Here is a 15,959-nt window from a genome sequence, read left to right as displayed (position 1 = left end):
ATTAAAGTTTTGGTTTACTGAATGGCATTCAGAGCAACAGATAGAGTGCTGAGGTTATTATTGCACTCATCATCTGTTTGCAGATACTTATGAGTAGTATTATGCATTTCATTCTAAATTAAAATGGTTAGTAATTTTGCACTCTTAGTAAGAGTGCAAAATTACTTAAATTTTGGTTGTGGTTTAACCCAGCAGGTAGCTAAGCACCATATAATCATTTGTTCACTTCCTCCAGTGGGATGGGGGAGATAATCAGGGAAAAAATAAGTCGAAGTCGTGGGTTAAGATAAAAGAAAAAACAACAAAACTATTTAGAAAGAAAAAAGGAAGAGGAAGAAAAAAAGGATAATAGTTATGACAAACAAATTATGCACAAGCAATTTCTTTCCATCTGCCAACTGATGCTCAGCTAGCCCCCAAGCAGCGGCATTCCAATGAACTCCCCCTACTCTTTCAAAATTTCCTTCTGCATGATGTCATATGGTATGGAATATCCCTTTGGCCAGTTTAAATCAGCTCTCCTGATTCTGTTCCTTCCCAGCTCCTTGTCACGGAGTTACCTAGATAGATCTGTGCCCGTGACAGGGGGGCAGTAGGCTCACGGGCCCCCTCTCCCCCGGCTTCCCGAGAAAAAACGGAGCAGCGGCAACGATCTAAGAAGGAGAACTTATTTTACTAACTACAATGTTGGAATGCAAGATGACACAATATAATACAATCTAATTGGGAGTAAGGATAATAAATCAAATGAAATGAGAGAGAGCAAAAGAGCGATAGAGAGAGAGAGAGAGAGAGAGAGAGAGAGAGTGAGAGAGTTTCCGAAACCGAAAGCCCTACTTGATGAAGGCGCACGGCTTGAAAAGCACACCCACTCCTCTCCCTGGCAGCAAGCGAAAGTGAAAAAAGACCGCGCGCAACCAGATGACGTATCTTCTGTGATGTATCTTCCTTCTCTGACCGTGAGGTCCTCTGGGATACGTAGTTCTTCTCTTTTGTCCATGATGTTATGATGTGGAATACCAATAGCAAAGTTACAAAACCATGACACTCCTTGGGCTCTCCAGCTGGCAGGACAATGGGAGAAACTGAGAAAACTGAAATATTAAGTTCTTTACCAGGAGAGTGGTGAGGTGCTGGAACGGGCTGCCCAGAGAGGTTGTGGATGCCCCGTCCCTGGAGGTGTTCAAGGCCAGGTTTGATGAGGCCCTGGGCAACCTGGTCTAGTAAATGGGGAGGTTGGTGGCCCTGCCCGGTAGGGGGGTTGGAGATTTGTGATCCTTGAGGTCCCTTCCAACCCAGGCCATTCTATGATTCTGTGATTCTTGGCTCTGTACAGCTCTGCTCAGCAACAAGTAGAAACATTGGTGTGTTACCAACATTGTTTTCTCCTATAACCAATACATAGCATCATACCAGACACTATGAAGAAAAACAGTTCTGTCCCAGATGAAACAAAGGCAATTTTGAACAAACTTTCCAATAGAATTTATTTAATGAGAGTTGATTTTTACGCATCATTTCATCTGCATCATTTTTTCTGTTGAATCATAACGCCTCGTTTCATCATCACCTTTAAGTCTGTTTTGAAGACAACAAGAAAACTATTTTTTTTCCCTATGACTGCTTCATACTGAGTAAAATGACTATTTGTATGTTCGAGGGATTGGTTTATTACATTAAATATTAAGGCTGGTCATTACACTTCTGTTGCAATGAGGTAGTTATCTGGAATGCATAGGGAGAGACTTGGTTCATCTTCAAATACTTAACACAGTTTATTTTCTTTTGTCAGCCTTGGGAAGCCATTTCAGAGGAAGCAAGTACAAGTGGAGATTCTTTAATTTTATCATTGCCACCACCTCCTGCATCTCCTGTATCCCATGCCAGTCCTCAGGAGCTATCTGAGAAACTGAGCAGTAGATTTCAGATCACTAATGAGGAACAGCTGAGTTCTTTGATTGTATGTGACACACTGTTCTTTCTGTATACATCTCTATCACTGTGATCTTTTGTTAGCTTGGCGTAACCTGAATCGCTTATGTGGATGAATAGTTATTGCTGGTCTTAAAAATTGAACATGCAGTCAAAATATCTTAAGAAATGCAGCTTAATTTCACCATAGAACAAACTGCCTTGAAGAGTAGATTTCCTCAATTCAGATTTAATGCTTTTTTTCTCCATGAGTGTGTATGGGAACTGTTGAATCATGGCCTGAACCACTGATTGATCAGCTGAGGCAAGCACTGAGTCAGCCACGGGAGCACAGGTGAAGGCAATTCACCTGTGTCTGGAAGGGGTGGAGCCTGGCTCCACCTCTCCTAGACCCCATTTAATGGCTGACTGCCACTGAGGAAGAATTTCTTTCTGGAGGTTGCTCCCTTTGGAGTTTTTCTGCCTCCTCAGGTGTCTTGGGCCGTGATGTCTGAGTCACCAGAGGTAAAAGACTTAGCCATACCACAATTCATGGTGTGACAAAGGATGCTAGTCCCCCTAGGGCCTCCAGATGGGACTGGAGAGCCTATGTAAAATTGATAATTTTTTTTGGTCTGAAAAGAATTTTCAGAGGGTGATGGCATTGGTTGGCACAGGTGCAGAAACATTGATAATTTATGGAGATTGGACTAAATTCAATGGAGATGGAGTGATGATTGATGGTTTTGGGGGGACAGACCATTCCAGTCACCCAAACATGGTTGAAATAGGGGGGTTGGGTGTCTCCCACCTGAGGAGTATAAAGTATCTATTGCCCCAGTCCAAGAATACATCTTGGCCATAGATATTTTATGGGGTCTGGCCCTCCAGACAACTGTGGGAGAGTTCAGAGTTTGACAAAGGTGCATTAGTGTCCGGGAGGTGCAGGCAATATTGAGAGGCCATGTGAAGCATGAGTCTATTTGTCTGCTGAAACCATGCCGGATTACTAATGCGAGACAGTATAGACTCCCGGGTGGACAAGATGAAATACCAAGGATGGTGCAGGAAGTAGAAGTTGTTGGCGTTATAGGGCCTGCACATAGCACATATAATTCCTTTATATAGCCAGTGTGAAAGCCAGATGGAATGTGGAGAAAGACAGTGGATTATAGAGAATTAAATAAGGTCACGCCACCTATTCATGCAGTTGTACCCAATATTGCCTCCCTAATGGACACATTGAGTAGGGAGATAAAAACGTACCATTGTGTCCTAGATTTGGCAAATGCGTTCTTCAGCATTCCAATTGCTGAAGAATCGCAAGACCAGTTTGTGTTTACATGGGAAGGCAGGCAGTGGACCTTTCAGGTCCTGCCACAGGGGTACGTGCATTTGTCAGCTGTATGGGAACTGTTGAATCACGGCCTGAACCTCTGATTGACCACCTGAGGCAAGCACTGAGTCAGCTGTGGGAGCACAGATGAAGGCAATTCACCTGTGTGACTGGAAGGGGTGGAGCCAGGCTCCACATCTCCTAGACCTCATTTAAGGGCTGACTTCCTCAGAGGAAAGATCTCTTTTTGGAGATTGCTCCTTTTGGAGTTTTCTTGTGTACCTACAACACTGGTGAGCGCCTTTAATTTATATCTGAGTACCTTTTTCAATGTGGTAATCTTACCAGCCTAACTTCTCTGTATACTGTGTAACATCTGTATACTTATTTACTGTACAGCCAACAGCAAATATTATTATTACCATACTCTAGTGGCGCGTGACCTAGCTCATTGGAGGAAACCTGATTATGTTGACGTATCATTATATTGATGATCTCCTGTTGACATCTGACTCACTGGAGGCAGTAGGACAGGCAGCAGATTCATTAACTACCTATTTTCAAGAAAGAGGATGGGCTATAAATCCTCAGAAGGTGCAAGGTCTGGGCCTGTCTGTAAAATTCCTGGGGGTAGTTTGGTCAGGAAAGACCAAAGTACTACCCAGTGCTGTCATAGATAAGGTTCAGGCATTCCCAGTCCCTACAACACCAAATCAGCTGCAGGAGTTTTTAGGTATTTTGGGGTACTGGCATTCCTTTATACCTCGTTTAGCGCAGCTGCTGATGCTACTGTACAGACTCACGGAAAGGGGGCAACTATGGGACTGGGGCAGAACAGAACAGGATGCTTTCCAACAGACAAAACTGGCAGTTAAACAAGCCCAGGCACTGGGTATATTTGATCCTACCCTCCCAGCTGAGTTGGCCGTTCATGTCACTCAGGATGGCTTTGGCTGGGGCCTGTGGCAGCGCCAGAGTTCTGTTCAGTCCCCCATTGGATTCTGGTCTCAGGTCTGGCACGGAGCAGAAGAAATATACAGTATGATTGAAAAGCAGTTATTGGCTGCCTACTCCACATTACAGGTGGTAGAGCAGATAACCCAAACAACTGAAATCTGTTAGATTAAGGCCAACCTGCTGATTCAGGTTGGTCTAATTAAGACCAACCTGCTGATTCAGGGGTGGGTAAAAGATCTGACCCATCTTCCAAAGACAGGGGTGGCCCAAGCACACTTACCAAACTGATGTCTGCCTACAGGACCTCTCAAGTCATTGAGAGCATCCAAGGGACTCATTTTACTGGTGCAATGATACAACGCTGGGCAGAAGAAAACATAATTGAATGGTGATTCCACCTGCCATATGATCCAATGGAGGCTGGCCTCACTGAATGTTATAGCGGTGTTCTTAAGGTTACCCTGAAGACATACTCCCTGTCCCTACAGGGGTTGACAAAAAGACTCTACGAAACCCTGTGGGACCTGAATGAAAAACCTTGAGACAGCAGACCCAGTGCCCTGAAAATGCTACAGACAACATGGGCCTCCCCGCTTAGGATCCAAATTACGGGCACTGATAATCAGGTAAGACCCCAGATTGGTAATGAAAATAATCTTCTGCTCTCTGCCCCTGAGAATTTAGATCTGGGCACCTATAGAATAAAATGGCCTTGGAAGGTGCAGGTAGGACCGAAGTGGTGTGGCCTACTTGCACCTTGGGGGAGATTATTGGAGGGTGGAGGCTCAGTAGTCCCTCTGGTAATAGGTACATGGCCTACTGATATTATGGTCAACACTCCAATCTTCATTGCTAAAGGGACCCCCATCATGTCCCTATGGCAGATCAGGACACCCCCTTTGGTGCCTGATATAGTTATGGAGCCGCAGACATCTGGCCAGAAGGTATGGTACAGACGGCTGGGACATTCCCCAGTACAAGCTGAAGTGTTGACCCAGGATAGAAATACAGCCTGTATCTTGCTCTGGAGGGCAGACCTTTCCCTCCCGGTACCTTTGAAACATCTGTATTACTTCCCATGAGTCTTTGAGTCTCTAGGATCACCGGAAGGAACGAAATGTCATCAAAGCATTCCAGTGTTTCTGTCAGATCACGTGTGACACCTGGTGATGGTCTACATGGGACTGATGGGGCATAGGATGGACCTGCGCCTCATGACTACATGCCTCCAGTAACACCATTGAGCACTGGCCCATGAAAGAGCATGAACTTTCACCATACACTGATCACCACTCGTCTTAAATTGTGTAAACAAGTATCATGATGTGTCGGATCTCTGTATTAGGGAAGACTCACCCTTTAGTTAATTCGATCATTGGTTCACGTCGTGAAGGGTGAGGTGTATGAGAACTGTTGAATCACAGCCTGAACCTCTGATTGATCAGCTGAGGCAACCACTGAGTCAGCCATGGGAGCACAGGTGAAGGCAATTCACTTGTGTGACCAGAAGGGGTGGAGCCTGGCTCCACCTCTCCTAGACCCCATTTAATGGCTGACTGCCCCTCAGTAAGGATTTCTTTTTGGAGATTGCTCTCTGGAGTTTTTCTTAGAGCCTAGGATACAGATGAGTTTTTTTGTTTTTTTTTTTTTTTTGGTTTTTCTTTTCTATTGTGTTAATCTTTTTGGTTATACAGTCTGTAGATAGTAGTCTGGCCACACCACTCTGTATATTTGTTGTTTGTACAATGTCAGCAGTTTACAGGCTGGTTCGGCCTGGTTCTATGACTCGCGTGTTGAGGGTCACTACAACCCTGGAAAGGGAAAAGGGGAATAAGGTAGAGAGATGGGCCTAAAATCTGAAGTGTGGCAACAATCTGAGGAGAAACAAACTAATTTACTCAATAAGATATTGGAATGCAAGATAACACACTATAATTCAGTATAATACAATATAATTAGTATTGATGCTAACAACAGAGATGAGTCAGATGATTGAGAAAGGGGGTGGGAAAGATCTGTGGGCAAAATTTATCTTTTCCTCTGAGTGGAAAATGGAAACACAAATAATGCACAGTTCTCTGGGGTATGTAGTTCTTCTCTTCTGAGAACCAGGTACCTGGAACTGGAGCAATAACTCTTTAACTTGCAGTGCACTACATGATGTTATGATATGGACTACTGATAAGCAAAAATCATAAAACTGTGATAGTGAGTTTAATTTGAGAGTCTGCTGCTCTTATACCTTTAGTGAAACAAAATGCATCATATAACACTAGAGTATCATGCTGGGAATTTCCAAAAGAAGGGGAGAAGACTGTTAATACTGCTTCAGTGATCGTCTATTTAATTATGTGATAATTTTTCAAAAATTTGGTGTTTTAACTATAGTTATTTATGTTAAAGATTGTCTCATTAGAATTTTACAACCCCCTCATAGTTTACTGGGTCAACTGTTGTAAGACTAACAAAGGATTAGAATTTAAACTAGGTACTTAGCAAGCTCGACCAACCTCATAGCCTTCTATGATGGCATCACCGGCTGGGACGATGGGGGGAGAACAGTGGATATTGTCTACCTTGACTTCAGCAAGGCTGAAGATACTATTTCTCATGACATCTGGATAACAAAGCTGAGAAACTGTGGGATAGATGAGTGGACAGTGAGGTGGGTTGGGAACTGGCTGACTGGCTGAGCTCAGAGGGTCAGGCCTCACCTGGAGTACTGGAGTTCTGGGCTCCCTGGTACAAAAAAGACAGGGATCTCCTGGAGAGAGTCCAGTGGAGGGCCACAAAGATGATAATAAAGGGCCTGGAGCATCTCCCCTATGAGGAAAGGCTAGGTGACCTGGGTCTGTTCAGCCTTGAGAAAAGAAGACTGAGAGGGGATCTGATTAATGTTTATAAATATCTTAAGTGTGGGAGACAATAATTTTCTTGGTGTATGCTATTGAGGTGCCTTTGCAATTCAAGTGACAAGTAATCACACTTACTCTTGTTCTGATCAAATAGAATCTTGATTAGATGCAAATACAATGAATGTGATGTTATATAGAGGTTAGTTCAGCGAGTTACAGATCTGATTTCCAGCCATCTGCACAAAGAATGCTTCTGTAAATAGCTTCAAATTTCAGTAGACCTTCACTTGGAGGGCAGGAAGTTTAACAAGTAGGATCAGTGGCAAGAACAGGGCCTAATTTTTTCTACATAGAGAATAATAAATTGAATAGCTACAAAATTATCTTAAAATAATTCAGTAATTGTATTTCTGTACAAATTAGCTCTTTTATGACCCATTACATGATAGCATCTTACTTATCATTGCAATAAAAATTATAATAAGGCCACACTTGCAAAGTAAGAAATTGTCAAATTTTAAGTACTACCCACTGAACAAGGTGTTGGGATACTGAAAGTAATAAAATGAAACAGCTATGAAATTACTCTGCATGCAGTGACTGAGTGAGTCATCAGTGTTCAGTGCATAGCCCTAGAGGATCTGTCAATGCAGCTTGTGTCCGTGAACTCTGCTCCCACAGCTCTGGACTCTGTGAGGGCTACTGGCCTGATCCAGCACTTAACTCTGAGCTGCTTCCATGTGAATGAGCAGTGCTTCTCCTGGGCTTATAAATCTGCTCAATTCTGAGATTGGTAAGCATAGTAAAGAGCGTGGTTTGGGTTGAGCAAGGTGGTAAGAAAGGTTTAGCACTGCCAGTACTGTGAATAAAACACAAGCTAAAATCCATGTGCTCAGATATGTCCACTAAACATCTCCTGTTGACCCAGATTTCTAAAAGCTGTGAGATTAACTCAGTGACTGTGTGGAGGAAGTTGGATCCAGGATTTTTCCTAAATCCTGAACCTGGCTAAGTTCTGCAGGCTGAAACTAGATGTACTTTGATCTCAGCAAGGCTCCCAAGGAAAGTTCTGCAGAGCGTACTGCTTTCCCAGCCACGGGCTCAGGATGTCGTTGACACCAGAACCACATAGTCATCCCATGTGCTATTGACATCCCATTGTGCCCCCATACAAGGAACAAATACAAGAGTTACCTAGTGCGGTAAGCCATACGTAGGAATTCAGTAACTCTAATCTATTGGTTTTCCAAGGACTGTATTGCTGGTATTCAACCAGAAGTTTTATGTTTTCCTTATACTGCTTATTCTCCCTCTAGATTCTCTAAGATGTCTTCCAAAGGTACTTGAAAATAGTTTTTAAAAGTTCTATGATATTTTCATTTCCTCTTATATCCTGAGTTAATCTTTCTCTCTACTGCTGATTCTATGACTATTCATTTTCCCAGATGAGATGACCTATCCTCTTCTCTTAGATTAGGTTAATGTAACTTGGATGCTAAAGGCAAGTGCAGGATGTATATCCAAATACTTTCTTTTTCTCAGTTAATCTGAAACATGGCTATATGGGGACAGTCTAGGATGGAATGCTGAGAATTTTTCACTGCTAGCCAGATTTGTATACAAGCATTAAAACAAATGCACTGCAACACATATAATTTTTTAGTGATTTGGATAAATTGTGAGAAAAGTAAAATAAAAGAATAAAACCCCATGTTTTAATAGACCCTAACTTACAGATATCTTTTTTTTTTCAGCAAAGAGATCCTTCTTCAAGATTGAGATCTTGCAGTGTAACAGATACAGTCGCTGAACAGTCTCGCTTATCTTTGGTAAATGAAAGTTAATTTTTAATTTTTTCTTCTTGTTTGAACGTTATCTGATTCTAAATTGTATCTTTTTCTAGATCAGTTCTAGGCATATCTAGTTCAGTTACCAGTATGGACATGTGACTATCCCAATCATCATGGAAACCAAATTAATGTTGGATCACAGAGTAGAATGAGGAAGTCCATAAGAGGAAAAAATTTTTGAGACAGTGTATAATCATGATGTCTGACTTCAGTTATCTAACACAGAAATTTAGTTTACTAAACGCTATATACAGTCAGTGTAGAGAGAAAATCCTCTCAAGTAGGGTAGGAAAAGGCAGTAGCACCATCTGTACTTGGAACTGCAGCAGCCACTGGCCTCTGCTATCAGGTATTTTTTGGTGTCCTGTAAATTGATTTTAGAATTTATGAATCAGTATAACATTAAAAAGGGTTGGTGCTTTACCTAGCCTTTTACAAGCCTTTTTGTGATACTCCTACAATAGAAACAAATATAATTGCATGTGCTGGAATTTTTTCATCCAAATCATTTAAGTAAGCAGCTTCTTCAAACAGGAAATGACACAAAGAGTAAGATTCTCTTTCACACTATAACCATGCATACTTTCCCTTTAATTCATAGTTCTACATATTTTGTCCCACAACCTAAGTATGAGGATAGCAAAGTTGGTAAGCTCTCAAGAGACAGCTTTTAAACCATAGTATTTTTCTCTTTGTTCTAATTTTTATGTGTTTAGTGTATCTATGCTTGCTGCTTATAGCTGCATGTAATAGCTGTTGTTCAAATAAGTGCTCCTAAAGTATTATCCACCTCTTTACTTTCTTCTCTGGATAAATAGTGGGTGGTTTTCAGTACGATTAATCGTTAACTGTCTTTTCTCCCTACTAGAGGAAATTGACACTCAATGAAGTCTGTTTCAGAGGCGGTCTGCTTCTTTATTTGATATTACCTTATGTAGTCTGCGTTACTTTAACTCATGTAGTCATGTTGGGCCTTGTCATGATCTATCTTTCAGTTTGCTATTGTAGAACATTCATTTTTTTAGTAGAAGAATTGAAGGCATTGCTCTATAACAAGGATGTTTCCTGATCATAATCTTTACTGAACTAATAATTTATCTTCTAGCAACTAAATCCATACTTTCTTTCTGAATAGCACTGTTCTTGACTGCATTAATCCTTAATGAAAATTTGAAACATCGCTTTCATATTTTTGGTCTAATTTTTTCTGTTCACGCATTGATGACCAGAATGTATCCATTTTGTTTTTAAATACAGTGCTTATGGGTGGAACATACAATATTTGTGTCTCAAATTTTTTAAAGAAGGGTGAAATTAATCACATTACACTTAGAGTAAATGGTCTTATCATCCTTAGCAATATCAAACATAAATTACTGGATACCAGAACTCTTGAAATTAGTTCCCATGGTGTTTTTTTGAGGTTCTAACTTGATTATCAGTGAATGATGGCTTAATTTTTTATATTATCTTAAACATTATTTCAGTCTAATTGCTTTCTTTTAATAAATTTGAGATTGTAAATGATTCCTTATTCCTAAAGATGTAAGAGTAAACTGTGACCTTCATCACCAAGTATACTTATCTGTAATATTAATTATTATTTAACAGCAGGGAGGCCCATCTAGGAAAACTCGTTCTTCAGCTGTCACAGATGGTGAGGAAACAATGGTAATAATACTCTTTATCCAACACTATCTGTAAATAAAATGTGGGTAGATTTAGTTAATGGACAATAATATACATTTTTTCACAGTGCAACAATGTCATCGACATACAACTAATGAAGGAGTAGTTATACTTCTTTTCACATTTCAGATTTTCTCAAATAATACTCTTTTCACTCTAAATTCACTCGAATTCAAGACTATTTTAGTCCTAGGATATGTTAGTTTTAACAGAGCTATAAACTAGGAAAATATCATAAATGTCTTAAAAAAACAATATACAATGCCTAATTCTTTAAAAGCTGATCCTGAAATAATCAAGGATTAGAGATATCAAGTCAGTATACTTATATGTTTGTTTTAACTTGCTTCTGTCTTCCCTTACTTTTCATTAAACTAATTAATTTAGATTCTTAAGGTTGATTTAAATTTGAAAAGCATGGAGGTACAATGACATATCATTATAGATCTTAATGGTCATATTTACCACCAGTAGTTGTTCCTCACTCCAGGGTTGAAATTTTGCTTTGTTCATCCAGTAACATTCTTTAAATGCTTTTCTGAAACCATTTTTCTGCATAAACAATGGAAAGCAGATTTCATTTATATGGATCTTTGTGAAGAAAAAACCTCATAATATTTCAACCTGAGTAAATGTTAGTCTGAAGCAAGTGATTTCATAGAAATCATTTTACAGTGATTGTAATAACTGGCTTTCATGAATATTTGCACTTCTAGATAATTTACTTCAGGAATATAATTCAGAGCTGATACGTTTCCTATTTGTATACAGTAATGTCAAATCTTAATTTGTGTATTGATTCATCATTCGGTTATGTTGATTGTATTTATTGTTTTTTGCATTAAAGAATCGGAGGAGCATGCTTGTATTTAGTTCCTGGGAATGGCAAATTTTTTTCATGTCCTTGCAAATCCTGCTTGACTTGCTTACTGACAGATGATCTTGTGTTGATTATACTTTCTAGAACAAAATATTAATATTTTCTCCTAATAGCTGAGTTTATACTTATAATCATAGAATCACAGAATCCTTAGAGCTGAAAGGGACATCTGAAGGCCATCTAGCCCAGCTCCCCTGCAGTGAACAGGGACACCACAGCTAGATCAGTTTGCCCAGGGCCTTATCTAGCCTCACCCTGAAAGTCTCCAGGGATGGGGTATCAACCACATCACAAGGCAACCTGTTCCAGTGCCTCACCGTCCTCACTGTAAAACACATTTTCCTTATATCCAACCTAAATCTACCCTCTTTAAGCTTTAAACCATGTCCCCTTGTTCTATCACCACAGACCCTGCTAAAGAGTATGTCCCCTTCTTTCCTGTAGCTCCCCTTTAGATAATGAAAGGCTGCTGTCAGGTCAACTTGCAGGTCTTCAGGCTTGAACTTCCCAAGGTTGGTATTTCTTTTCCTGTATTTCTCAAATATTGCTCTTTGATCTTAAATGCTCAGTCTCTCCAAGGTCAGCCACTATTTGAATGGTCTGTTGAATTATGGCCTGCTAAAGGATTTATGATTGCTACAAGTGACCCATAGTGATGGGGGGAGCTTGCTGTAGAATCAAGTCTCTCATCCCCACAGTGAATTTGACTGTTGGGACTTTCAAAAGCATCTTGGTAGATAGCCTTCCTCATACCTAGCTCCCAGATCTAATTCTGGAGCTTTTCCATGGAATTACATAAACCACTATGAGTGGGCATATCCAGTTTATTAGGCCTCATTATTCGGCATGCAGCCATTGAATTAATGAGTGGTTTTCCTCATTATGTTGGATGGTGTCACAGAGTTATCTAGATCAATCTAGATAAATCTATGCCTGTGACAGGGAGGCAGTAGCCCGTGGGCCCCCTGGCTCCCAAAACTGGGAAGGGAAAAGGGAAAGGTGTAGGGGAACGGGAGCTGGGCTCAGAGAGGGAAAAAAAAGAATGGAGCAGTGGCAATGATCTAAGGAGGAAAACTTACTTTACTAACTACAATATCGGAATGCAAGATAACATAATATAATACAATCTAATTGAAATTGAGGCTAATAAATCAAATGAAATAAGAGAAAGTTTCCGAAACCGAAAGGCCTACTTGAATGAAGGCAGATGGCTTGGAAGCACACCCACCCCTCTGCCTGGCTGCCAGAGAGAGAGAGCCAAAAGAGCCAGATCCCGTGACTTCCGTGACGTATCTTCCTTCTCTGACCGTGAGGTCCTCTGGGATATGTAGTTCCTCTCATTTGAGAAGCAGGTATCTGGAAGGTTGTCAGTCCACGGAACTGGAGTATTAACTCTTTAATTACCCATGCTGTACGTGATGTTATGATGTGGAATACCAATAGCAAAATTACAAAACCATGACAGATGATAGCATATAGTCTTTGCCTGAGGGCAGGGTGACTGGTAATGAATGCCAGTTTTGAAATTTCTGGTCCATTTACTACTGTGCTCTCTGTCCATATGTCCCATAACCAAAGAAGTCATGCTGGTTTACTTTCTCTCAGTTTTTGCCTAAAGCACTGTACTAAATCCGGAAGTTCAGCTGCCTTGTATGGCTGAGCTGTTACATGAAATATAGTCTGGGCAGGGGGCCACTGGTTGGGAGGCACCCCCACCAGACTTCCTTGCATCTTTTTTGGTTTCTTGTGTGTCACAATAGATCAAATCTCAAAAGGATCTGGTTCAAATAGAGCCTCAAGACCCGACCTTTTGTTTTTCTCATCTACCAGATCTAGGTGATATGGGCCCACTTGTTCAGGGGCCCTGGTAGTTTCTAATGATATATTCCTGACTTTTTTTCAGGGGAATAGTCAGATTTGATTTTTTCCAGTTAGTATAGCAATTTGTTGTTTGAGTTTGTTGACTCAGGTGTACAGTAATGAATTCTTGTTTTCCAGAGGCTTGGGAGGTGTGGCTGGAAAGCTGCCTGATGGAAAGGGACCTTGGTGTACTGATGGACAGTCGGCTGAATATGAGCCAGCAGCGTGCCCAGGTGGCCAAGAAGGCCAATGGCATCCTGGCTTGTATCAGGAATGGTGTGGTGAGCAGGACTAGGGAAGTCATCCTGCCCCTGTACTCGGCATTGGTGAGGCCTCACCTCGAGTACTGTGTTCAGTTTTGGGCACCTCAGTACAAGAAGGACATGGAGGTACTGGAGCAGGTCCAGAGAAGGGCAACGAGGCTAGTGAAGGGCTTGGAAAATCAGCCCTATGAGGAGAGGCTGAGGGAGCTGGGGCTGTTTAGTCTGGGGAAGAGGAGGCTGAGGGGAGACCTTATTACTCTCTTCCAGTACCTGAAAGGTGCTTACAGTGAGAGCGGGGTAGGTCTCTTCTCACTGGTGACGGGTGACAAGACAAGGGGAAATGGCCCCAAGTTACGCCAAGGCAAGTTTAGGTTGGACGTTAGGAAACACTTCTTTACAGAAAGGGTGGTTAAGCACTGGAATAGGCTCCCCAGGGAGGTGGTTGAGTCACCGTCCCCAGATGTGTTTAAGAGCCGTTTGGATGTGGTGCTCAGAGATATGATTTAGCGGAGGGTTGTTAGAGGTAGGGTACTATGGTTAGGCTGCGGTTGGACTTGATGATCTTTGAGGTCCTTTCCAACCTGAGTAATTCTATGATTCTATGATTTGATATATCTAATTGATTCAAAGCCATTAACAGTGGCCATGCCACAGTGGATGCAGCTAGCTGTTGTTCTTTTGTAAGTAGTATATCTTTACTGAGGCCATACAGATATTCTGCTATCAGATCAGGGACTGATAAATATTGCCCCCATCCCACAAGGAGCCCCATTTTTCAATCATTATGGCAATCCCATAATATGGGAATCCTAGAAATCCTGGGATATGTCCAGGCAAGGTCTTGTCTAGAGGGGTAGTTTTTTCCCCAATGAAACTATCCAATTATGTTCTCCAGGAGAATGTTTTTGTAGTATTCTCCTCCTTTCCAGGAGCCTTCTGTTCTTGGCATCCTGTGTGTAATCTTCATAAATTTATCCTATTTAATTTTGACAGCATAGCACTTGTTTAGTTCTGGACTGTCTTCTCTCATCCATGAAACTAGGAATGATGAACCTAGGAATGTATCAGAGCTATGTGGGTTCCATATTACTTTTTCTTGACAGTATAGTGTTTTTTTTCTTTTTTTGGTACAATATTATCCATATATATTCACATTAGACGTGCACTTTTTTTTCTTCTTTTGGAAGTATTCAGTGTTAATCCAGTCCTGAAAAGAGCTTTCCAGCTTCCTCTTTTCACAATTCAGTTTATTAGATAATGAATTGACTGTCTTACTGATATTTAGTCACAGCATCTGATCTAATTATTAAAGATCAGTAACAACTTCTAAATGTTTTGGTTGAATGTGGATGCATAGAGTCATATTTCAGTTGCTGCCACTGGAACTGTGCTTTTCAGCTGATGGAACAAGTTGTTGGGTATAGAAGGACAGCTTACAAGCAACAAAATACTTGACATTCCTCTCTCCTACTCAAAAATGTTCCTGAACACCCATTCCTGATGACAAATAAAATCTTGTGCCTACGATCATAGAATCCTTAGAGTTGGAGGGGACCTTTGAAGGTTGTCTAGTCCAACTCCCCTGCAGTGAACAGTGACATCCACAGCTAGATCAAGTTGCCCAGAGCCTGGTCCAGCTGCACATTGAAAGTCTCCACAGATGGGGTATCCAACGGCATCTCTGGGCAACCTGTTCCAGTGCCTCACTACCCTCACTGAAAAATACTTTTTCCTTATATCCAACCTAAATCTACCCTCTTTAAGCTTTAAACCATGTCCCCTTGTTCTATCACCACAGACCCTGCTAAAGAGTATGTCCCCTTCTTTCCTGTAGCTCCCCTTTAGATAATGAAAGGCTGCTATCGGGTCAACTCGCAGCCTTCTCTTCTCCAGGCTGCACAGCCCCAGCTCTCTCAGCCTGCCCTCATAGGACAGGTGTTTCATTCTGTGGATCATTTTTGTAGCCCTTCTCTGGACACACGTTCCAACAGGCCTATGTCTCTCCTGTAGTGAGGACTCCACATCTGGATGCAGTACTCCAAGTGAGGCCTCACCAGTGCAGAGTAGAGGGGCAGGATCACCTCCCTTGACCTGCTGGCCACACTTCTTTTGATGTAGTCTAGGATATAGTTGGCTTTCTGGACTGCAAGAGCACATTGCTGGCTCATGTTCAGCTTCCCATCCACCAGTACCCCCAGGTCTTTTTCGGCAGGGCTGCACTCAATCCTTTCACCTCCCAGCTTGTATTGGTAGTGGGGGTTGCCTCGCCCCAGGTGCAAGAACTTGCACTTGGATTCATTGAACCTCATGAGGTTCACCTGGGCCCACTGATCATGCCTGTCTAGGTCCCTCTGGATG

At 41.6% G+C, this 15,959-nt stretch overlaps 1 protein-coding gene across 10 annotated transcripts in view; it reads left to right on the top strand.

Moving 5' to 3' along the window:
* The window catches only part of NEDD4L (NEDD4 like E3 ubiquitin protein ligase), a 399,166-nt gene that overhangs the window by 237,913 nt on the left and 145,294 nt on the right, over positions 1-15,959 (top strand). For 4 of the 10 annotated variants that reach the window (XM_025144553.3, XM_040655256.2, XM_025144551.3 and 1 more), the window contains 3 exons: positions 1,793-1,960; positions 8,814-8,888; positions 10,521-10,580. The exons of 1 other annotated variant lie outside the window; for it this stretch is intronic. In XM_025144553.3, coding sequence (XP_025000321.1) covers positions 1,793-1,960; positions 8,814-8,888; positions 10,521-10,580 — 303 coding nt within the window. The remainder of the gene's footprint in view (positions 1-1,792; positions 1,961-8,813; positions 8,889-10,520; positions 10,581-15,959) is intronic. 5 more of the 10 variants (XM_046905153.1, XM_025144555.3, XM_046905152.1 and 2 more) reach the window with 3 other exon arrangements.

The sequence above is a fragment of the Gallus gallus genome, chromosome W (assembly GCF_016699485.2).
Source record: "Gallus gallus isolate bGalGal1 chromosome W, bGalGal1.mat.broiler.GRCg7b, whole genome shotgun sequence".
Taxonomy (NCBI): domain Eukaryota; kingdom Metazoa; phylum Chordata; class Aves; order Galliformes; family Phasianidae; genus Gallus; species Gallus gallus.
Note: the sequence above shows the minus strand (reverse complement) of the source record. Positions and strands in the feature narration are given on the sequence as shown.